Below are 25,401 nucleotides of genomic sequence, written 5' to 3' on the forward strand. Positions count from 1 at the left end.
CCTTTGGCAGCACCATCTTTATTAACTTTAATCCAGTAAACTTGAGGAAAACTTCAAACAACCCGAATAAGTTGCAAGATTTTCATTGATCTCATTAATTGCAAAGAATCAGATATCTCATTATTCATAGATTTCTTAATAGAGAAAATTATATATTTTAAAATGAGAAGACAAAAAGTAATCTTTAAATTTCGTAGTCTTTAAATTTCGTAGCATTGAGTGTAAAAAATATTTAATCATAAAATTAATTTTATTGAAAACTTTATAATAAAATAGGAAATATGAAGATAAAATGTAACACTACAAATAAAATCAATTTTTCTGGAGGAATACATTTGTAGGTAAAGTCTCAAATTTATCGCAAACTAGACATTACCGATGTATTATATATAGAAATAAATCCATATGTAAATGGGAGATAGTTCTACATACATAAATCTTTCCATGGATAATGTTATCTATGAACTATAATATGTAAATAATGACTAGGTGCATTATCCACAACCAAATGTTGTATGTAATATATGAATATGTTTACTTATGAAAATTATCATTCATATGTAAGAAATCTATGGATTACCTACGAATGTATTACATACGAAAAAATATGTCATATAATCCAAATCAAATTCTAACAACACATAATCTAAATCAACTGGTAACATAATACAAAATTTTAAAATTAAAACTAAATGCCTAATAATTAAAATAATCAGTATGTCCATGTTGGTCTTGGTGGTTTTATTCTTGGTTGTTTTGTTGTGGTCCCTATTGGCATTATTGAGATTTGTGTTGTTCTTGTTGTTGTTCATAAAACACACAAAGTATTACCTAACTCTATACCAAATTTAGAATCTAAATAATTGGTAGTTAAAATTTTGGAAGCTAATTAAATATCAATTTAGAAACTATTTATCAATAATAGAAATTAATTTAGAAACCAATAATATTTTTAGTCTTTAAAGTGATCTTTAATTTAGTCACTATATCAACTAATTATTTTTATTCATAAAATTGATTTCTTTTTAATGATTTATTGTAGTGTGATATTCTCTTATGCACGCATCTCCTCTTAAGTGATCTTCACTGTATCTAAACACATGATAATCATGTGAAGAATGACTCTATATCTTCTATGTATATTATAAAAACAAGGCTCCCAAAAGGTCGATGCATTCAAAAGATTGAATCATTGTTTTTAGTGTTTTTGTACATATCTAAATGAATCATTGTTAATTTAAATATTAGATTCATATCCTTAGATGGATACATTTCTTGATTTGTTCGTGTACACTATAAAAAAAAGCATGATTAACGTGAAGAGTAACTGGTTAATAAACAAATCAAGTGTAGAAGTATTCAACGTAGATATCTCTTGTTTAAAATAATATTATCCATGCTATTTGTAAATTGATTTAACACGCCAAAAAAAAGTCAATAATTAGAAGGATTTCCCTGCATGTTTGTGTAGTTTGGTTGGCCTATATATAGAGATTCTCCTCATCAAACCAAACCATGAAAACTAGGGTTTCTGAGAACCAAAAAAGTTTGCAGAGGAGTTTAACCTCTCTCACTCTTTTGCTACTAACTCATCAATATTCACGTCCATGGCAGCAAAAGAAGATAAACACCTTGTTACTGTGCTCAGTATTGATGGTGGTGGCATTCGGGGAATCATTCCTGCAATCATTCTTGGTTTCCTTGAATCAGAGCTTCAGGTAATGTGTTTAGGGTTTATGTTTTGGTTAGGATATGTTAAAATATCCCTATATATTAATTTTATTCTTTCTTTATTAATAGAAAAAACTATAAATCTTTGGATAAGTTTTTTGTGAAATCATTCTTGAAAAAGAATATATAAAGAAAAACATATTAAACATTCTCATAAGCTAATTCAAAATTATCTTATACATAAAATTAAATATTAAATTTCGAAATGGTTAAATATATGGGAATTTTTACATTTTAATTTATTATTAAATTAATTTTGATTTATGAGAAAACTTTTTTCAATTTTTATTATTTTATTTTTATAAAAGTACTTCTAGGAAATATTTAACCAAACAGGTACAAATTAAAAAAAGAAATAACATATAGTTTGAGAGTAAATAAAAATTTAATTAGCTTAAACATGCTTACTAGTCAGCTAATACGTTTTAAAAAATTTGTACCATTAGCTTATTAAATTTTCATATAACAACATAAAAATAAAAAATGACAAGCACTAGTTAAACAAAAAATTATTAATTTTTAAAGTGTACACTAAAATGGATCAATTAAAACTATGAGAATATAAATTAAATTATTCTTTTATCAACAAAAAAAACAAATTAAATATAATTAAATGGGATGATTGATCTCCAACCCATTTACAAACATAAAAAAAGACTAGCAGAACAACAAAAAGTTAATGCTTAAACCATAAATTAAATTATTAGTCGTTGTCATGTATGAATAAAAATCAAATAATTAAGCCTGCAAGGACCAAAATTGTCGCATATTAACCAAATTATAATTAAGCTTAAATATATATATATATATATAATAAAAATAATGTATGAAGTTATAAAGATATTTAGTTACTTCAACCTTTCACAAAAGAAAATATCTATATAACAATCACCACAAAAAAATCATTCAATAAAAATTAATTTTAAAAATAAAAAATAATTAGTTGTTATAACAACCAAATTAAATACTATATTTTAAAAACTAAAAGATCATTGATTTTTAAATTAATAGTTAGCAAAATTTTTACTATCAAATTTAGAATATAAATAATTGATAGTTAAAACATGGGTAGCTAATTACATACCAATTTAGATACTATTTATTAATAATATAAACTAATTTAAAAATTAATAATTTTTTTAGTTTCTAAAATAATATTTAATTTAATCATTATAGTAACTAATTATTTTTAATTTCTAAAATTATTTTCTATTTAATAATTTTATAGTAATGTATACAGAGATATAAAATATATATATATATATATATATATATATATATATATATATATATATATATACTTTGAAAGGAATTTGATCCTTCCATATATAATGCTAAATAAAGTCATCTATTACGTCCTCCATCTATGTATTAATATAATTTATATGACATCATGAAAGCAACAATTTGATTGATTATTTTTTTTTACTATTACCTTAATTTTATTTAGATTAGGTGCAACATATGTAATATACTGCAGTCTATTCCGTCTAGCTTAATTAATTAACATTTAATTAACGTGTTGTGCAGAGGCTAGACGGTAAAGGTGTAAGATTAGCAGACTATTTTGATGTGATTGCAGGAACAAGTACAGGGGGATTGGTCACTGCAATGCTTACTGCTCCAGATCAAAAAACTAAACGACCCTTGTTTGCAGCAGAAGATCTTAAAAAGTTCTACCTTGATCATTGTCCAGAAATCTTCCAACAGAATAAGTAAGAAAAATACCTTAATAAAATCAAATCAAACTATACATTTTATGACCATACAGTAACAGTTTGATGAACCCTAATACAGGTGGTGGAATGTAATAGCGTCTGTGATGAAGTTCAGTAGAACCATGTTTGGACCACAGTACGATGGCAAGTATTTACGCAAGCTTATTAGGGATGAACTAGGCGACACAAGGTTGGACCAGACATTGACCAATGTTGTCATTCCTGCATTTGACATCAAACGCCTTCAACCTACCATCTTTTCCAGCTTCCAGGTTCATCCCTCTTCCATTAATATATTATATAAAATGCATTCATTGTAGAAAAAAGTTGAGAATCAAAATTAGAAGAAAGTGCTAACAGAAAGTTTTGTTTCAACAGGTGGAGACGAGGCCAGATTTGAACGGGTTGTTGTCGGATATATGCATTTCAACTTCAGCAGCTCCAACCTATCTTCCAGCTCATTGCTTTGAAACCAAAACTCACCATGGTGATGTCATAGGCAACTTTGACCTAATAGATGGTGGTGTCGCAGCAAATAACCCGGTACATGCACAATCTTAATGAAATTTAAAGTAAAATCTCAACAATATGATTCAAATGAATAACTAAGATGAAAGAAAAAATGTAATGTAAATTTGGTGATGCAGACACTGGTGGCCATGGCAGAAGTAACAAACAAAATTTCCCATGAAGGGCGATGTGCCAGCTTGAACGTGGAAGCGATGCAATACGATAGGTTTTTGGTGATATCACTGGGAACAGGTTCTCAGAAACAGGAACCGAAATACAGTGCTAAAGATGCAGCTGAATGGGGTACCTTGAGTTGGGTTTCCCCCTTAATTGATGCCTTTGGTCAAGCCAGTTCTGACATGGTTGACTTTCACATCTCTTCAGTTTTTCGAGCACTCAATTCTGAACACAACTACCTTCGAATCCAGGTTTTCATCATTCCACATTATTTTAACTCAGTAGTTCACTCAAAATATATTCTAATAATGTTTCTTTTTATATTTACAAATGAATCCGTGTATTCAAACTTTGTAGGACGATACATTAACTGGGAACTTATCTTCTGTGGACATGGCCACGAAGGAGAATTTGCTGCAACTGGTAGCAGTTGGGGAATCACTGTTAAAGAAAAAAGTTTCAAAGATTAACTTAAAAACTGGCCTTTATGAATTTTCTGATTCTGATGAAACAAACGAAGAAGCCTTGAGAAGGTATACATATTATAAAATGTTTATTTATAATAAACATTTTAACCTTTGTTGTACAGATCCAAACTATTGAATTTGATCATGATTTTGAATGTGCCTGTGCTAAATCTCATGCTTGACTAATTTGTTTCACCAGGTTTGCGATACGACTATCCAAACAGAGGAAATTTCGTAACCCTGAATTGTCTGCAAATAATGAAAATCCTTCGTCTTCAAAGGGATAAGAGAGAATTGAATGAATATTATATATGTTTTTCTATTACAAGTGTTGTGTTAATATAGTGTATGATAAAGGTGCCATTAAGGTCAACTGTTCATTAATGTTCTTCGCTCCACTGTGATGAATCGAAATAAATTTTCTTTAGAAGCTTGAATGATGTGATGTAAACGCTTTGTATATGTTAAATAGTGTTCACTTTCTGCTTATTTAATTCTGGGTTGAAAACGCTTTTGTCCTTTATCTCCTTGGTTCTTGTCATGAATAAAAGTATACCATAAATTATAAGTTGAATATGACCATAACAACAAAATTATAATATGTATTATAAGATGAATATTTACAATTGTGCTTTCGTGGAACTGATTGAAATCAGTGAGGGTCCATAAGGAAGAATTGGGCAATGGCAATTTATCAGATTAATTCGGTTTATACCTTAAGTTAAACTAGGAAGGTAGCCACTTTAGACCGAATTTATATAATTCGTGTACGTGTATTCAAATAACTTATGGTATTTCTGTTTCAGAGAAGAGGTACTAATGGGTCGACCTCAACTCACTCCTAAATTAAACCTATAAACATATATAAATTTGAAGTTAATTTTTTTATCAACAAAAATGAATTAAATAAATAGTGATATTTAAGAGATATCACCAACTATTTCATAAGAGTGACTAGTGACTATTTTAATGATATATCATCAACAAAGCCTAAAACTAAAAACTTTAAACCTTACACTAGGAAATTACTTTTTTGTTATTGCTGAAATATCTAAAATGATATATTGATAACTTAAACCAATATACAAGTTCTGATGAAATAAATGAAGAAAGAGTATTTTCATAATTTCATGAGAAAAAATTAAAAATTTACGCCAAGAATTTCATTCCACCCCAGTTACACAACATAATTGCATTTCAGCACAGTTTACATTTAAATTGTGGGATACCTCCAATACAAAGTTGAAGTTGATAAATCCTCATTAATTCTTTCTCTCACATGCAAGGTTATCATAAAATTATGTTTATTTATTTAATTATGGTATATATAATGTTGATAATAACTTTTTTATTACATTGATTTAAGGTAATTGAGGTTTATTGATTACCTGGATCAGTCAACAAGTTCTTTTGTTTTGGATCATTTGATTTAAACCTTCATGCATATATATATATAAAAGGAATTATATAGTCTTTGATTTTTTATTCTAATAATTTGTTATATAATTACTATAATGTTATGGTTTTGTTCATATCTATTCTATTTTATAATAATTTAGGAATTATTTTAAATATTAATATTATTTTAAAGTATAAAATAATATAATTTAATTAATATAATAATTAATTATTTTTTATTTTTAAATTTAATTTTTATTCTAATAATTTGTTATATGATTAGTATAATGCTGTGTTTTTTAACCACAATAAACAATATACTAAAAAAGAGGTTTTACTTTTAGTTTTGATTTTGTTTTAGGGTAAATAACAATTAATAACACGAGGAATTAATTAATATAGAATCTATATTATATCAGTTGATTAAGTAAAAGCAAAAGTATAAGAATAAAGTAGCTAGCCCCCTGAAGTGGAGTTACATCATATTGAATAAACCCTAAACAAAAATACATGAACTGTATTAAGAAATGTGACAGAAGAGAAGAAAGATAAGAGAAAGAACAATATAGAATGATGAAGAGAACTAGAAGACGAGGGGTTTCTTATTCTTTGTAGTGTGTGGGGATCTCATCTCACGGAGCCTCCTCTCCTGAGACAGTATTTTTGCAAACCTGAAATCAAACCACTAATTAGAATATATTCAATTAATATCATAATTATACTAATTAAACCAAAACTAATTAGAGTAATTAAAAAAGAAACCTACCTTGTGAGAGCGTGTTGATTAGTTTCCCCGTTGGCGAGTGGCTCAAAGAGACCATTCTCTAAATTCACCCTAGAGACTGATTTCTTCAACAGGTTTTGACCAATCTCACTAAGCTTCTGCAGATTCTCCTTGGTAGCAATGTCAACCGAAGATTCCGTTCCACTCAAGGTGTCATCCTGAATTCGAAGGTAATTATCTTCAGAGTGAAGTGCTTGAGTCACAGCAGATAAATGGAAATCAACCATGTCTGCACTCGACTGCGTGAAAACGTCTGTCAATGGAGTACTCCCATTGTAGGTTAGCCAATCCAATAAACCCCATTTTGCTGCAGTTTCACCATTGAATTTTTCCTCATTTCTTGCTGTTCCAGTGCCTATTGAAATTATCAGGAACCGACTATATTCCAGAGGCTTGATGGGAAAGAAATCTGAATTTTGCTTTATGATTTGCTTCGTAACTTCGTTCATGGCAACTAGGGTCTGCATCATCAAATTCCAAGAACAGAACAAGTCAGTGATAACATCATTCAACATTAGTATTAATTAGTCAAATAAAAGTTTTGAAACAAGAAATAGTTTTAGTTTATGCATGTATATATTTACCGGGTTATTTGCACAAACGCCGCCATCAATGAGATTGAATTGGTGTAGGTTCCCTTGGGAGTCTTGGTTAGTGAAAGTGTGTGCAGGCAGATAAGTAGGTGCAGCGGAGGTGCCTATGCAGATGTCTGAGAGTTTAGCATCCATGTAAGAACACTTCTTCATCTGCATCCATTCATTTCAAACCTTCCTGTTACTTTCTTTCTCATTCATTTCATTTCAAAAGTGATGAAAAGAAGAAAAAAAGAGAGAGGAAAGTGAACCTGATAAGAAGAAAAAAGAATGGGTTGCATAGACTTGATGTCGAAGGTGGGAATCACAACGTTGGTGAGAGTGTCATGCAACCGAATCTCTCCGAGTTTCTCTCTCACCACCTCATGAAGGTATTTCCCATCGTATTTGGGTCCTCCCAAAGATCTTACCAAATTTGCTATTATAGTTCCACCAAGCCCACTGCAACAACGCAAAGCATGCTTCATATTAATTTCTCAAAACGAATGAATGCATGCATGCATGATTTGATCTAGATAGAATATTATGAATGAATTACCTGTGGTGTGGGAAAATCTTAGGACCGTGTTCCAAGTAAAAGGGCTTGATGTCTTTGGCAGCAAAAAGTGGTCGATGGTTGTTGTCAGGAGCAGTTAGCATGGCTGTTACAAGACCTCCCGTGCTTGTTCCTGAGATCACATCAAAGTAATCTGCAAGCCTTGCCTCTGGACCATCCAACTCCTGCATCATTTTCATTATCAGTGTTCCATACTAAGTATTTAACATGTCTCTTCATCAATGTTATTGGTTAATATGAATGAAGTAGGTTTTGGAGCATTGAAATATACCTGAAGCTGAGACTCGAGGAAATCAATAATGGTGGCGGGGATGATGCCCCTGATGCCACCACCATCGATGCTAAGAATGGTCACTAAGTTTCCATAAGTTGGAGGCTGAATTTGTTCAACGGATGATTTTGATCTCTCCATGGTTAATTTGTGCGTGGACAAAAACTTTGTCTATGAATAAGAGTTAACGTTGAGAAAATACAGTAGCTTGTTTGTGGAGAGAAAACAATGTGCAAGAAGGAGTAATGGTTTGTGTGGATTGTTGGCATGGTGGTGGTGATATTTATAGTGGGAGCTGGACCCAATAGATATTGATATTATATTGCAGAGGTTAATCGAATTCAAAAGAGGAGAAAGTATTTAATACTGAAGGAAGACACAGTCAAAAGAGGAGAAATGTTGGTTCTGAACAGTAGTTGACCATAGATGAATCTGATGGCGATAACAATTTGAAGATTCACCTCCAAGTTCTTGGTACCTTCATTCACAAAAGTTAGTTGGTATGTTCATAGTCATCACCATAGGATTATATATATACATAAAATGCTTACTTAGTTAGTCTTTGGGTGACTACATTTCAAAGAGCGTGTGTCCTGTTCATAGGGAGATCAGTTCCACATTTCTTCACATTCTGCATTTCTGACTAAGTCTTCCTTCAATTTTACTTCACTGTTTCTCCTCTTTCAATTCCAACTCTGCATTAACCACAATAGGTACCAAAAATGGGGCAAATGGGATATTACAGTCGTGCCACTATAAATACCACTACAACTGAAATTTTCTCTCTCACACAGATTAAGGTCGTGCCACTAATTTCTCATTCTCTCATTAGTGTCTTGAACCCTTGGTATGTATGTATTCAGTTTAGTTTTATGTAAAAGGTTATTTCTTAGGTTTCTTTTATTATTGATTGAGATGAGATAGAGAGTAGGAGGTCTTTTGGTCGATATGTAGATGGAAAGGCTCTTTGAGAAAATCTGTTTTGTTGTATAAGGGTTGGACCATTCCTGAAGTGGTCTCATTTAATTTCATTGCTATTTGCTGATAAAAAAAAAAATCATGCCTAGCAAAGTTTGCATAAACTTCAATCCTAAAACTCTATATAAATTTTTTTAAACCCTTGTCACAAAATCTTCAAGTTTATTTAACATTTTAAATTTTAGTATTTTTTCTTGATTTACCTTAGTTATATATTTCTTAATAAACTTGAAATTAGCTTTCCTTCAAATAAAAATTAATAAATACGAAGGATTTGAGAGGTGCCCCTAGATTTGGGGTAAATGCGTTGAAAACGTTTTTCAATGGCCTCGTATCTCTTATTAAATTCTGGGTTGAAAACGTTTTTCTCCTTTATCTCTTTGGTTTCTTGTCATGAATAAAAGTCTACCATGGTTGGGTTTGGGTCACGTCCCTCCCATAAATGATAAGTTGATTATCATCATAATAACAAAACAAAAACCTCATTTTTTTATAAGAAATTATAATCTATATTGTGGGAGGACTCTGGAAGGATATTCTAGAATCTAAGTATGGTGGGTGGAGAAGTCTTAAAAAGCAACGATTATGCAATTCTGATTCCCTCTGGTAGAGAGGTTTGAAGGAGGTTTGGACAGCAGGAAATTTGGGTAACGTCATTTGAAGATCGTTTCAGGTGGGAGCTTGGTAATGGAAAAAAATTATTATTCCGGGAAGATAATTGGTTGGGTTTTGGTAATTTGAAAAGTATTTTTTCAAGGTCGAGTTTGTATAACATTTTTTAGAAGATTAAGACTTTGCCCTCAACTCAAATCACTGCTCAGAGGGTTCTTGCTAATAAAAAAAATAACTACTTGGAGGGTCCTGGAGAACAAGATCGATATCAAGGTCAATATGACAAGACATGGGATTGTGGTGGATAGAGCGATTTGTTGTTTTTGTATGGAGAAAGAGGAGACTACAAGTCATTTCTTCTTTGAATGTAGAATTGCTTGGCTAGTATGAAATATTTGTTATGCTTGGGTAGGGTTAAATTCGGCTGATTATTTTGAGCCTGCTTCACATTTCTTGCACTTTAACTTGGTTGACGCTCCTGTTGCTGTCAACTTAGCTTTTGAAAATATTTGGATTGCTTTGGTTAGGAATAAGTATATTTTCAAGGGAGAAGTGATTGATCATTTTGAAATTTTATCTTTGGCTCAACTGAAGGTTTGGTCTTTGGGTTACTTCCAAAGTTCCTTCAACTTGTTTTTTCTTTTTTAGATTGGTGTCTTAATCTTTCGCCTTGACGTAAGACCCTCTTTTAAAAAAAACTCCTTAGATGGGCTCCCGTTCATAAGCACAAACAGAGAGGAAGATTCCAGACAAGATTTTATCTAGTTGATCCATTTATCGCAAAAATCTAACCTTCTTAACATGTAGTAGATGAAATCCCAACTTACAGAATCATAAGCCTTCTCATAATCAACTTTAAAGAAAACACAGCTTCTCTTCTTCCTCTTCACCTCCTCAAGAACCTCATTGGCCATGAGAATGCTGTCCAAAATCCCCCTTTCTTCTAAAAAAACTGATTGTCTCAAGTCAAGAAGATAAAATACATATGAAAATTTAAATAGATTATGTTATATTTAAATTTAGTTATAACTATACTACAAAAGATAAATATTTATTACCATCCAAAAGTTGATGCTAATTAACAAATAAAACATAACACTAAGATTGAGTTCACGTCACACATGCAACAAACAACAAAACTATAGATGTTAACTTTCTAACATCGATCGATTTAACATTAATCAACTACTAATTTTTAATTAAAGTAGTTAAATTACTAAAAATTTATTAAATAAAAAATAATTTTAAGGATGAAATAATTAGTGAGTTGAGTAAATTATTTAAAATTTTGTGTGGTTTAGAAATGTTGTGGGTGATTTGGTTCTAGTGTTTGGAATTTAGCTATTTTCGAAGCAGTAAAAGACGACCACATAACTTTGGTAGCTGACCCATGAATCCGATGGCGATAAAATATTGATGAGTTGTTGCATGTGATATAAATAGGATAATGGTCACAAAGTGAAACATTGTTTAGATTTGAAGGAGACGTGTGAAGAATAGACACGCCACTAGGTGATGTAAAGGGAATGTATAGAAAGAAAAAAACAATGTGTTTATAATTGGAAGCATGATTAGTAATTTAGTAAAGCCATATAAAAGTAGTAATGTTTTTTTCAAAGTGAACTCAAATTATAGCAGAGAGAGGTTTCTTAGTTCAGTTCCTTTCTAAGTATGGTTTAAGAATTAGAATAGTACTAGCAAGGATTATACTATTTCTATAAATTGGTTAGTGCTTCTTCTAAAGTTTTAAGATATCTTTAAATTTGTGCAACTTGTTACCATTACTAACACTTTGATTTTCAAGCCGCCTCTCAAAATACTTCTAGAATTTTATCAAAGTGCGCATATTTTTAATGCTAAAAACATAATACTCATATATATATATATATTATTTGTTTAATTTAGGGTTGATTAAGTGAATGTTTATAAGAGTTAAAACATCTTAAAGTGATTCTAATTTATTTATTTGTTATTGTCGTTAAAAAAAAGTGAATGTTAATATAATATACTTTTAATATTTATTTAAGTTAGTATTTTTTAACCTATTCTAATTATATATTATAAATCTATTATATATTATGAATCTATGTATCTTGGTAGAAACGAATTGAAATAATATTTTACTCTTAGTCCAAAAATTTACGTTTAAATGTGACAAAAGTATTATAATCCGTTTGAGATTTATCTTACCTATCAGAACACAATTTCTCTCTCATTTTTATATATAAATCTCATCACACTCTCATGTACTTTATCCACATCCATATCTTTCTTCTAGATTATTCGTCTCAACCATATTCATCTCCTTCACCCATATATTCACCTCTCTCTTATTTTTTTTTGCATTTCTTTTATTTTTGTTGAGAACGGAGGCATTGCATGAGAAACATGTTTTATGAAATTATTGTCATTAATGTCGATCACATCAAACCAAGTTAAATTAATATTAAAAATAGTTGACACTAAATTAAATAAATTTTAAAGTACAAAATACATCAATATTGACTTGATCAACATCCACTACAAGAAAATAATCAAATAACAATCAAATTTAAAGACAAAAAATAATTACATTATATTGACTAAATTATATACTATTTTAGAGACTAAAAAATTATTCCTATCTAAAGTGATTTCTATTATTAATAAAATTTATAAAATTATTTCTAGAAAGGTATCTAAATTAGCTACCAAGACGCTATTTTCTACTTTCAAAGTTATGAACATTTGGGTTTAACTATAAAACGCAATCAAATATGTAAAATTATATGGATTGCTTCTTTGGAACCATAGAAATGATATAATTTTCAAAAATAAAATACTAGATGGTATTCAAATCTTTGCTTTGATTCAGATCAAATCTTGGGCTTGAATCACATTTAGGCACCCCAAATCTATATTCTCATATTCAAATTGGTGTTTATCTCCAATAATGTGCAAACAACTCTTTGTGATTTCTTTGATCTGAATGTGGTATGTGGTAATTTGAATTAGGCTATCAAGTCTAGATATTGTGTCTTTTGCATATTCAATACCTATTTTGTTTGATGGCATGATGGTTACTGCTTTGGAAGGAAGCTTTTTGGCTGTAAAGCGGATGCTCTTAGATAGTAACTAAGTTCCACCCTTTTTTAAAATAAGGGTAGTATTTTAAAGAGCACTCTAGCTATATCCAATTTGACAATAGGTGTATTTTAGTGTTTAATCATGTGAAACAATTTTGTAAACTTATTAATAGATGAACGTAGACAGGAATCTTAAATATGTAAGCAGACATGTTTTATGTAGTGCTTGGACAGTTTGGTTATGTTTAACAATGTTGTTCACAGTAGGACTTGGTTGGATTTTTTTTTCTAGATTTGATGTGGTTTTTTAGACTGTCTATGTTTCTATTTTGTATAAGGTTTGGGACACCCCTGAAGTCACTACAAAAAAAAAACATGAAATATAAATCAATTTTAGATACAAAAAAATAATTAGTTGCTATAGTAACTAAATTAGAGACCTTTTTAGAAACTAAAAAAAATGGTTTCTAAATTAGTTTCTATTATTGTTAAATGGTTTTTAAATTGGTATATAATTAGCTACTAAGGTTTTAACTACCAATTATTTAATTCTAAATTTGGTAGAAAAACATTACTTACTAATTTGGAAGATGAAGAAAGATATAACTAAGGCAAATCAAGAAAAAATACTAAAATTTAAAATGTTAAATCAACTTGAAGATTTTGTGACAAGCGTTTTAAGAAAATTTATTCAGAGTTTTAGGATTGAAGTTAATGCAAACTTTGATGATAAGAAACTAGGCATGGTTGTAGTGAAATTAAATGAGACCACTTCAGGGTGGTCCAACCCTTATACAACAAAACAGATTTTTTCAAAGAGTCTTCCCATCTACATATCAACCAAAAGACCTCCTACTCTCTATCTCATCTCAATCAATAATAAAAGAAACCTAAGAAATAACCTTTTACATAAAACTAAACTGAATACATACATATCAACGGTTCAAGACACCAATCAGAGAATGAGAAATTAGTGACTCGACCTTAATCTGTGTGAGAGAGAAAATTTCAGTTGTAGTGATATTTATAGTGGCACGACTCTAATATCCCATTTGCCCCATTTTTGGTACCTATTGTGGTTAATGCAGAGTTGGAATTGAAAGAGTTGAAACAGTGAAGTAAAATTGAAGGAAGACTTAGTCAGAAATGCAGAATGTGAAGAAATGTGGAACTGATCTCCCTATGAACAGGACACACGCTCTTTGAAATGTAGTCACCCAAAGACTAACTAAGTAAGCATTTTATATATATATAATCCTATGGTGATGACTATGAACATACCAACTAACTTTTGTGAATGAAGGTACCAAGAACTTGGAGGTGAATCTTCAAATTGTTATCGCCATCAGAGTCATCTATGGTCAACTACTGTTTAGAACCAACATTTCTCCTCTTTTGACTGTGTCTTCCTTCAGTATTAAATTCTTTCTCCTCTTTTGAATTCGATTAACCTCTGCAATATAATATCTATATCTATTGGGTCCAGCTCCCACTATAAATATCACCACCACCATGCCAACAATCCACACAAACCATTACTCCTTCTTGCACATTGTTTTCTCTCCACAAACAAGCTACTGTATTTTCTCAACGTTAACCCTTATTCATAGACAAAGTTTTTGTCCACGCACAAATTAACCATGGAGAGATCACAATCATCCGTTGAACAAATTCAGCCTCCAACTTATGGAAACTTAGTGACCATTCTGAGCATCGATGGTGGTGGCATCAGGGGCATCATCCCCGTCACCATTATTGATTTCCTCGAGTCTCAGCTTCAGGTATATTTCAATGCTCCAAAACCTACTTCATTCATATTAACCAATAACATTGATGAAGAGACATGTTAAATACTTAGTATGGAACACTGATAATGAAAATGATGCAGGAGTTGGATGGTCCAGAGGCAAGGCTTGCAGATTACTTTGATGTGATCTCAGGAACAAGCACGGGAGGTCTTGTAACAGCCATGCTAACTGCTCCTGACAACAACCATCGACCACTTTTTGCTGCCAAAGACATCAAGCCCTTTTACTTGGAACACGGTCCTAAGATTTTCCCACACCACAGGTAATTCATTCATAATATTCTATCTAGATCAAATCATGCATGCATGCATTCATTCGTTTTGAGAAATTAATATGAAGCATGCTTTGCGTTGTTGCAGTGGGCTTGGTGGAACTATAATAGCAAATTTGGTAAGATCTTTGGGAGGACCCAAATACGATGGGAAATACCTTCATGAGGTGGTGAGAGAGAAACTCGGAGAGATTCGGTTGCATGACACTCTCACCAACGTTGTGATTCCCACCTTCGACATCAAGTCTATGCAACCCATTCTTTTTTCTTCTTATCAGGTTCACTTTCCTCTCTCTTTTTTTCTTCTTTTCATCACTTTTGAAATGAAATGAATGAGAAAGAAAGTAACAGGAAGGTTTGAAATGAATGGATGCAGATGAAGAAGTGTTCTTACATGGATGCTAAACTCTCAGACATCTGCATAGGCACCTCCGCTGCACCTACTTATCTGCCTGCACACACTTTCACTAACCAAGACTCCCAAGGGAACCTACACCAATTCAATCTCATTGATGGCGGCGTTTGTGCAAATAACCCGGTAAATATATACATGCATAAACTAAAACTATTTCTTGTTTCAAAACTTTTATTTGACTAATTAATACTAATGTTGAATGATGTTATCACTGACTTGTTCTGTTCTTGGAATTTGATGATGCAGACCCTAGTTGCCATGAACGAAGTTACGAAGCAAATCATAAAGCAAAATTCAGATTTCTTTCCCATCAAGCCTCTGGAATATAGTCGGTTCCTGATAATTTCAATAGGCACTGGAACAGCAAGAAATGAGGAAAAATTCAATGGTGAAACTGCAGCAAAATGGGGTTTATTGGATTGGCTAACCTACAATGGGAGTACTCCATTGACAGACGTTTTCACGCAGTCGAGTGCAGACATGGTTGATTTCCATTTATCTGCTGTGACTCAAGCACTTCACTCTGAAGATAATTACCTTCGAATTCAGGATGACACCTTGAGTGGAACGGAATCTTCGGTTGACATTGCTACCAAGGAGAATCTGCAGAAGCTTAGTGAGATTGGTCAAAACCTGTTGAAGAAATCAGTCTCTAGGGTGAATTTAGAGAATGGTCTCTTTGAGCCACTCGCCAACGGGGAAACTAATCAACACGCTCTCACAAGGTAGGTTTCTTTTTTAATTACTCTAATTAGTTTTGGTTTAATTAGTATAATTATGATATTAATTGAATATATTCTAATTAGTGGTTTGATTTCAGGTTTGCAAAAATGCTGTCTCAGGAGAGGAGGCTCCGTGAGATGAGATCCCCACACACTACAAAGAATAAGAAACCCCTCGTCTTCTAGTTCTCTTCATCATTCTATATTGTTCTTTCTCTTATCTTTCTTCTCTTCTGTCACATTTCTTAATACAGTTCATGTATTTTTGTTTAGGGTTTATTCAATATGATGTAACTCCACTTCAGGGGGCTAGCTACTTTATTCTTATACTTTTGCTTTTACTTAATCAACTGATATAATATAGATTCTATATTAATTAATTCCTCGTGTTATTAATTGTTGTTTACCCTAAAACAAAATCAAAACTAAAAGTAAAACCTCTTTTTTATAGTAATCATATAACAAATTATTAGAATAACGAAAAATTAAACACTATATAATTCCTTATAAATATGCATGAAGGTTTAAATCAGATTTGATGTATACATTCCTAGATTTGAGATATAACTGGATCCAAAACAAAAGAACTTGTTCACTGATCCAGGTAATCATTAAACCTTCAATTACCTTAAATCAATGTTATAAAGAAAATTATTATCAACATTATATATACCGTAATTAAATAAATAAACATAATTTTAACATGAGAGAAAGAATTAATGAGGATGGATCAGTGGGGTTATTTTAGGAGTAGGTTGGAGTTGAACAAGTCATTAATGAGGATTTATCATTAGGTTTATTTTAGGATTAGGTTGTGGTTGAAGATAAGTCATTAATGATTGTGGATTTATTTTAGGAGTAGGTTGGGGTTGAAGATAAATCATGAGGTAAATTATCATTTAAACTCTTCTGAAATTTTTTAATTTTGTTATGATTTAAAGTTATGGTGTTTTTCAATACGAAGTTATACAAGTCTCTAAGTGAATAACTTTGACCCCGCACATTTTAAATATATAATAATTTTTGCATTTTTATTAAGCATAAGAAATAAACTTATAAAAACATACCTATTACTTGTATTTTCTAAATGCATATCACCTCATTTGTTCATGCCTTTACAAACTTTTTTTCTTATAAGGAATGACTCATACTTCATTCACATACTCAACAATTAATGACCATGACAAAGAGACAATTTTAGAACATTGAATACACTCTTGTTGAATGCATCACAATCTAGATAATTCATCACACATTCCCTTGCTTCATCACCACATAGAGATTTTGAAGCTTAGAAAAGTAAGATTTTTATCACTGACAATTAGGGGGATGGGATCCGCTCCCACAACAACCATTTAAGTCTTTTAATAGCTAAAATAGTTTTTTTTTTCGTTCACTTGTCAACAAGATAAAAGTTGTAAAAGATGTCAACCTTGTGGATGTCACATCAACAATCTCAAGTAAAAGAAAAATATATTTATTCGTATTGTATGTTTTATATATCAACAATGCAATGTTAAATATATTTAGTAATTTTACTGAATTAGGATGTGTCTACAAAATATTATTTGTAATAACTTCTGAGATTTTGTCGCATCTATTAGAGTCAATATACATGCGTCACATTCAAACATCATTAAGTGTTACATTTTAGTTCTTGATTCTCTTTGTACCTTTCATATACATACCTCACAATATAGACTTTCTTTATATTGATGGCATTATCTTCAGTGTTTTGCTTCAAAGTTAGTAAAATGTTGGTAAACTTCACTAAACAGTCATGTACGTCAAGTAGCATGTATCGTTCAGGTCTTAATTTGCTAGTATATGGATACTTATTAATATCAATCAACTCATGATTTTCACATATTATTTGCACAATCCACCTTCCTCCATTATGTACTCGTTTACCACGTAATTTAAATATAAAAAAACACATTTTCTTATTCCAGTAACCATGAATTGTAAATCATATATGTAGCTCTTATATATATTTCCCACATCTTTCACAACCTAATAACGCATATGTTTCTTTTTTTCTTATTGCTCATTTGTGGTAACAAAACTCAATATCACAATGACAAATCTAACTCTGAATGTTACCCCACGAACCCATTGAAGTAAGTCATCCTTCGTCTCAAATACTTATACAAATACATTAATTGCAACATCAACATATTTTCCTTGTCACATTTTTTACACAATAATAATTTATTTTACTTCTTTCATCCACGGTAAAAGCTCAAACATAATCTCCTTTAACTAATTCATCTTTATTTGACTTAAATTTTTTGATATCAGAAATTTCATCCATATGAGATAATATATCAACTTCTTCAGATATTTTCCTCCAAAATTTTGAATACATTTATGTGAAAGGTAATCAACATTACCAATTGCAATCACTAACATGTAAAAAATTACACATTTTGGATTATGCAATCTAAAACATAAAAATAATATTTTGAATCACAATTTGAAATAAAATTTTCAAATTCAAATATGTATTGCAAATTGTATAATCCAAATCACTATTTTCAAATTTTTGGAAAACACAATTCGAAAGAGGACAATATCAATTCAATATTTTGCCTTATTGATTACTCAATCTAAAAGACTTTCAAATTGCACAATCTAAAAAATGTCAAAATTCATCGCAAGCATAACGTGTTCGAAAACCATAGAAGAAAAAAAAAACTATCAATGATAAATGAGTTACCCACCTTCAAGCTTTACAAAAAAATCTTAAACTTCAACTAATTCTTTAATCAAAACCTTAATATCCAATTAAGATTAAAGAGCAGCAGCAAAAGTACCGGAGAGGCAGCAAGAAAAATGGAGCTTTTATATACATATAAATCACAAAGGACAAAATAAGTAATTTGAAAAATATTTGGTGTAGGAAGAAGATATGGGGTGAAAAAGGAAATGCCATCATTCTAGTACTAACAAAACGTATAAATGGGCCGTTTGGGCCCGAATTAAAGTACCAGACTTTTTTTTTCATAGTTTCTTGATGGAAACGTCACCCTTGCGACGTCGTATTTAACCATCATCACCGTCTTCACTTCGGAACCATTTACAGTAACAACATAACAGCGAAAGAAGCATTCTTTCTTTTCGTGAAACAAAAGAAAACTAAGATTTGAGGTTCCTTGTCCCTTCCATCACCATCATCGTCATGTCAGGGATGGAGAGGCTTCAGAGGATGTTTGCGGGTGCAGGCGGAGCCCTAGGGCACCCTCCACCAGATTCCCCCACCCTCGATTCCTCCGAGCAGGTTTACATCTCCTCTCTCGCGCTTCTCAAAATGCTCAAACACGGTACATTTTTCTTCTTTCTCTGTGCCTTCCATTTTTCTTGGTTTTTATTGGCCCAATTTTTTCAAAAACCCTAATCTGTGTGCAGGAAGAGCTGGGGTACCCATGGAAGTGATGGGTCTGATGTTGGGGGAGTTCGTGGATGAGTACACCGTGCGCGTCGTGGATGTGTTTGCGATGCCTCAGAGTGGGACCGGTGTTAGCGTTGAAGCCGTTGATCATGTTTTTCAGACTAATATGCTTGATATGTTGAAGCAGACTGGAAGGTACTTTTTGGGTTCGGTTAAAGTTTCTTTCTTTCTGTGAAAGAAGGTTTGCTTCTGGTTTTTGTTTCACTTGTGGATAGTTGAAACGCTGTCGGTTTGTTGTTGCAGGCCGGAGATGGTTGTGGGGTGGTATCACTCGCATCCTGGATTTGGGTGTTGGCTTTCTGGAGTGGATATTAATACCCAACAGGTTTTTTACTGTTTCTTTGGTCTTTAGTTCGTTATGGTGTCATGTGTTTGTGGTATTGTGCATTGTTTGTGTTTAAAAAATAAATTTGAAACTGAGTGAGGAATTCATAGATGTGTATGAATTTGCTTTCTGTTCTGAAATGAAAGTCTATAATTGTGCTGGCTGACACTGTGATCCATATAACATTTGTTTTGCTGTTCTTGACCAAAACAAATTAGGCACATGCTAATTGTGATACATCCAAGGTTTTAAATTATGATCTCAGTCTCGGTTTCGTTGTGATTCTTGATAGTGCGTTAGTTGTGAACAAACGTGGCCAATGTGGCCGCAATTGTTTTTGGGTTATGGTCACTGAGACTCCAAAATAGCGGTGGTAAACCATTTTTAAAACCTTGGTTACATCTCTTGAAAAATACTACAGATGGATAGTGTGAGAGAGAAAGAGAGATACAAAAGTCTGCAGTATGGTTATGTAAACAATTTGTTAGATTTCATTTTTATTGTTTACGGTTATAACTTATTGGTAATATGGATGTATAGACAAGTGATATCTGTGCTTTGGCTGTTCATAATTTCAAATGAAAGAAGCATTAATTGGTTAAAACTCATTTTTATTAAGTAGATGCTAGGGAAGTGCAAAAGGGGAGAGGGATGGATTGCTTGGTGTGGGATTGTATCTCTATCTCATTGCATCCCAATCTTAGATTGGAACTGATTCTAGTCGTAACAGGTGGAAATTCGGGAAGGAATAATGTTTGAGTCATAAAACTTGTCTTAATTCTATAGTAGCTACTTAAATTGCAAGAATGAAAAAACTAAACATTCTTCTATCGATAAACTGTGATATGTATTTCATAGCTTAATTTATAAATTATGAATGAACGGAATAATTAATGGTTAAAACTTATGTGAATTTAGAAAGTTTAGACTTGAATTTAGTTAAGGGAGCCTTTATAAGCCCTTAATCCATTAGGGATTTTGGTTGTAGAAATGTAACATATATGTACTTTCTAATGCAGAGTTTTGAGGCTTTAAATCAACGTGCAGTGGCTGTGGTGGTGGATCCCATTCAGAGTGTTAAAGGCAAAGTGGTAATTGATGCTTTCCGGCTGATTAATCCACAAACTATGATGCTGGGTCAGGAACCACGGCAGACAACTTCCAACCTGGGCCATCTAAACAAGCCATCTATCCAAGTGAGTGTTCCTTTATTTCATTCTAAACGTATAGATGCTGCTCTGTTTTTTTCCTTTTGTTGTTACTTATTGTCTTTGCAAACTCCTTTTTAGGCTCTGATCCATGGCTTGAATAGACATTATTATTCCATAGCAATTAATTACAGAAAGAATGAACTTGAAGAGAAGATGTTGCTTAACCTTCACAAAAAGAAGTGGACTGATGGTTTGACACTCAGGCGCTTTGATTCACATTCTAAAACTAATGAACAGACTGTCCAGGTCAGCTAAGAGTTTTCATTGTGAAATATAAATGTTGAGCATTCAACCTTTTAATTTCTGTTTTCTTCTTCCCAGTTCAACTTTTTTTCAAACTTTTTCTTTGTTGAATTCATTGCATACATGAGACTTGCTCAAATAATACAAGCAAAGCACTGTTTAAATGTTGCCACTCACTTTCCTGACTTTTCGCACAACAGTGAATGATTGATATGGTTCTCAATTGGAGATTCTGCTGACATGGTTTTAGTAAATTTCAGAAACTTGCTATACTGATTGATTAATTTCTTGATTCTTTCTTTCGTTTCCTTGTCTCTGAACTACTACTCCCCTACCACTCCTAAAGAGATTTCAAATAAAATGGTTTTCACTGATTATTGTAGTATAATGTGCATGATAGTTATAGAAACATAAGAATACAAAAATTAGCTCATGAACTTTAATCTACCCATAATACGAATGGAAAGGACAACTATTTGGATGCACTACATTGCTCCAACATGCTCTGGCATGGTGAGGGAGGAGGATGTGAATTATCACTTCAATCTTGGAAATGAATAATGAGAAACAAATGACACGGTCTTGATAAAGTTTGGTACTGAAAAGAGGGGGATTACGACATGCCTACATTTTTTAAAAAACTGAGCTGAATGACAAATTCAGGTGATAATATTTTTATTACTGATGATGCAGGAGATGCTAAGTTTAGCATCCAAGTACAACAAGGCAGTGCAGGAAGAAGATGAGCTGCCACCAGAAAAACTCGCAATTGCAAATGTGGGAAGGCAAGATGCTAAGAAGCACCTCGAAGAGCACGTTTCCAATTTGATGTCATCAAACATTGTTCAGACTTTGGGAATGATGCTCGACACAGTTGTTTTCTAGAGTTAGCATTGTCTAATGTATTCCTCCTTACACCAACATTTCATTGTCCAATGTATTTCTTGACATGTTTTTTAACAGAAATTGTTTTATCACAGGTATTTGTATTTTGTGTTCTTTAAAATGCAGGAGCAAAGTTACATCTTAAAGGATGAGAATCATATTTTAATCTCTCTAATCTAAATGTAATGAAAGTCTTAATCGTGCGCTAAAGTTTTATTTGTTTATTATTTTGGCTTCAGTTGTACCTGGAAACATATCCATTAAAACTGCATCCTGAGTGAATAATATATTTCTAGAATTAATAGGAGTAGTTAGATCGGTAATACTAATCCATTTTTTACTCCAGAAATAGTCAATTAATTTTTAGTTTCACACAACTTGTTCTTGAGTGGTTTTGTAGAGACATTTTTCAGACTTTTGAAAATCTTGAATCTTTGTACTGTATGCACAAAACTAATTACATGGTAGGAAAGTTAAACAGAATTCCAAGCTGTGCGTTAAATTGAAGGAGGAGGATCTCTGTTGAAGAAAAGAGCCAAGGTTTTGATCAAATCCTGAGCCTTTTCACTTGCCAAGTCATGAAGATGAAAGGCATGACCCTCCCCATGAGTCTCCTCAATCTGCACCACCCCAATCCACCCACTCCTACTCAAAGCATTGTAGTAAATCCACCCTCTCTCCCTCAGCACATCCTTCTCCGCCACACACACCAGCACCCTCCTGCACCCTAGCCACGCCAAGCTCGGCGCTCCCTCCCCCACCGGGTTAACCCGTGGGTCATCATTGTCTGGTGACTCCGGACACACAAAGGGCCACAGCCGGTCCACCACACCCTTCTTATCCAAATCCATGGTCTCGGATCCGGCAGGAACCGAACCCCAAAAATACGGGTGGACAAGACAAACTCCTAGGATGTCCATGCCAATGTCCCAATCCGAATCCCCAAGTAGCATAGTTAAATTATGCACTATGTTGGCACCAGCACTGTCCCCAGCCAAGAAAACTCTTCCGAAGTCTACATTTTCATTCAACCAAGGCTCTGGTCCGTTGTTACTGCGGTGTGACGCTACCCATTGCAGTGCAGCCCATGAATCCTCGTACGCTGCCGGAATAGGGTGCTCCGGGGCCAGCCTGTACTCGACAGAGACGGCGACGAGCTTGGCTTCGGCGGCGACAGCGGCGATGTAGTGGTGGTAGGTTGACGTGAAGGGGGAGGAGGTGCAGAAGGCGCCGCCGTGGAAGTAGACCAGGAGAGGGAGTTTGCGGCGGTGGTTGGTGGTGGTGGTGGATGGAGGCGGCGGGAGGAAGAGGCGAGCGGAGAGAGTGGAATGAGGGTGGAGAGTGATGTCTTTGGAGGAAACAGGGTGAGTGGTGGGGGTGGAGGGTGGAACGACGTCGGTTCCTTTGAAACGTTGAATGCGACCATCGGTGAAGACGCGGATGAGACCGGGGAAATCGTGTGCTACTTCTGCCTCTGCGGTGGTCGGTGTGTTGGTATCGGTGTCCATGGGAGTGACTGATGAGTGAGACAGAAACAGAGTGAGAGTGAGAGAGGAACAGAGTGAGAGTAAGAGAGAAACAGAGTGAGATAGATAAGTAGATGGAGAGGTATCATGCTCCACTTATGTTTTGTGGCTACTTGGGCCACCCATAGGATAAGCTTTCATCATGCAAAATTTCTAATCTCGGCCATTCATTATGTTCTTCATATACTATTATCAAACTACAATATTTTTACTCATTAAAACTTAAATAGTACTTTGGAATTAATTACCATCTTATCTTAAAAAAACCTTTTGTCTCACGGATGATTATTTTAGTTTTTCAATTTAACTACTCATCGTTTATCTGTTTTAAAGTAAAGTGATTTCAGCCAGTGATTTTTAAATTAAGTGTTAAAAAACTTATTCGAAAGGTAAGAGACTCATTATAAATAAAAAATAAAAAAAATCAAGGATTCTATTGTTTTTGAGTTTTCAAAATTTTGTTAAGGAAATCGTCATTCGTGTTATTCTTGCTAGACTTGCTAAAGATAGCACCCTATTATTCACGAAGGTTTAAATTAAATTTGATCTATACATTCTTAGATTTAAGATATAACTGGATCCAAAACAAAAGAACTTGTTGACTGATCCAGGTAATCAATAATCCTTCAATTATCTTAAATCAATGTTATAAAAAAATTATTATCAACATTATATATACCATAATTAAATAAATAAACATAATTTTAACATGAGAGAAAGAAAATGAGGATTTATTTAGGAGTAGGTTGGGGTTGAAGATAATTGTCAAATCAATCTCTAGTTACTCTAAACTCTTCTCAAATTCTTTAAGTTTATGAGTTTATTATGATCATTAATGGAGAGTAACAGTTCGGTTCAAAAGTATCTAGTATTATCGATATAGACGGATATTTCCATAGTATATTTTCACTAATGTAATTAACTTGTCATTTATGATGTAAAAATAATAATAAATATTAAAATATGTTGTTTGAAATCTTAATTAGGATTGTGAAGAGAGTTTTACTTGTGATAAAGTTTTATAGGAGGTAATGTAAATCTTGCATTATATTTATATTTGTATAATATGTTTTATTTTTTGGTTATAAGAAAATTAGTAATTTGACTTAATCAATGGTAATTAAACAACAAGATGTAGTTTTCTTCTAACAATGAGGTTTTTGGAAAAGTTTAATTCATTTTTCTTTTAAACTAAACCAATAATTGGTGTGAAGGAGAACAAGGTCTTGATATTGCAATTCTTACTATTTCCTTTTATTAGTTATAACCACCTTATATAATAGATGGATAACAAATAATAATAAATGTTCAAATATAACCACCTTATTCAGGTATAATTTTTCAATATATTAATATCGGGTTACAGGTAGTAATAACTTGTGTTTTTTAGCTAAGTTAAATGTTCAAATTTTCTTAATTTCCCTTTAAATATAGAATAAAATTATATTAAAATCTATGTTGCGTGTATTTAAAGTTATTGATATTTATGTAACATACACGCTTATACAACATGCAGACAGAGAGACGTATAAATGTAAGATAAAAAATACAAATCTATATATATTATATAATTTATAAATAAATATATATATTATATAATTATAAATTGACAATAAAGTTTTAGAGATTTAGGTGGATAAATATGTTTTAATTTTTTTTAATAGAAATTTATGAATGGTTTAAA

General features: G+C 32.3%; 4 protein-coding genes and 1 pseudogene across 5 annotated transcripts; 3 read left to right on the plus strand and 2 right to left on the minus strand.

Moving 5' to 3' along the window:
- Positions 1-1,469: 1,469 nt before the first annotated feature.
- Positions 1,470-5,111, plus strand: LOC137816483 (patatin-like protein 2). The gene is made up of 7 exons (XM_068619634.2): positions 1,470-1,718; positions 3,262-3,446; positions 3,529-3,721; positions 3,828-3,992; positions 4,097-4,387; positions 4,494-4,669; positions 4,803-5,111. The coding sequence occupies exons 1-7, from the start codon at positions 1,608-1,610 to the stop codon at positions 4,888-4,890; spliced, it is 1,209 nt and encodes a 402-aa protein (XP_068475735.1). The 5' UTR covers positions 1,470-1,607; the 3' UTR covers positions 4,891-5,111.
- A 1,279-nt stretch (positions 5,112-6,390) lies between these two features.
- LOC137816482 (patatin-like protein 2) lies at positions 6,391-8,471 on the minus strand. The gene is made up of 6 exons (XM_068619631.2): positions 8,206-8,471; positions 7,917-8,098; positions 7,630-7,819; positions 7,370-7,531; positions 6,768-7,246; positions 6,391-6,672 (listed from the first exon to the last, which is right to left on the minus strand). Exons 1-6 carry the CDS (start codon positions 8,344-8,346, stop codon positions 6,585-6,587), a joined length of 1,242 nt encoding a protein of 413 aa, XP_068475732.1. The 5' UTR covers positions 8,347-8,471; the 3' UTR covers positions 6,391-6,584.
- A 5,912-nt stretch (positions 8,472-14,383) lies between these two features.
- Positions 14,384-16,456, plus strand: LOC137816484 (patatin-like protein 2). The gene is made up of 6 exons (XM_090297950.1): positions 14,384-14,641; positions 14,749-14,930; positions 15,028-15,217; positions 15,316-15,477; positions 15,601-16,079; positions 16,175-16,456. Exons 1-6 carry the CDS (start codon positions 14,501-14,503, stop codon positions 16,260-16,262), a joined length of 1,242 nt encoding a protein of 413 aa, XP_090154076.1. The 5' UTR covers positions 14,384-14,500; the 3' UTR covers positions 16,263-16,456.
- A 2,653-nt stretch (positions 16,457-19,109) lies between these two features.
- On the plus strand, positions 19,110-22,401 carry LOC137816478 (26S proteasome non-ATPase regulatory subunit 14 homolog). The gene is made up of 6 exons (XM_068619628.1): positions 19,110-19,399; positions 19,485-19,662; positions 19,771-19,852; positions 20,872-21,048; positions 21,142-21,309; positions 22,000-22,401. The coding sequence occupies exons 1-6, from the start codon at positions 19,258-19,260 to the stop codon at positions 22,189-22,191; spliced, it is 939 nt and encodes a 312-aa protein (XP_068475729.1). The 5' UTR covers positions 19,110-19,257; the 3' UTR covers positions 22,192-22,401.
- A 146-nt stretch (positions 22,402-22,547) lies between these two features.
- Positions 22,548-23,699, minus strand: LOC137816477 (putative carboxylesterase 13 pseudogene; annotated as a pseudogene). The gene has a single exon (XR_016518295.1). The product of XR_016518295.1 is annotated as a putative carboxylesterase 13 pseudogene (transcript).
- Positions 23,700-25,401: the final 1,702 nt, after the last annotated feature.

This window comes from Phaseolus vulgaris, chromosome 1 (genome assembly GCF_051622355.1).
Source record: "Phaseolus vulgaris cultivar YP4 chromosome 1, ASM5162235v1, whole genome shotgun sequence".
Classification (NCBI taxonomy): Eukaryota; Viridiplantae; Streptophyta; class Magnoliopsida; order Fabales; family Fabaceae; genus Phaseolus; species Phaseolus vulgaris.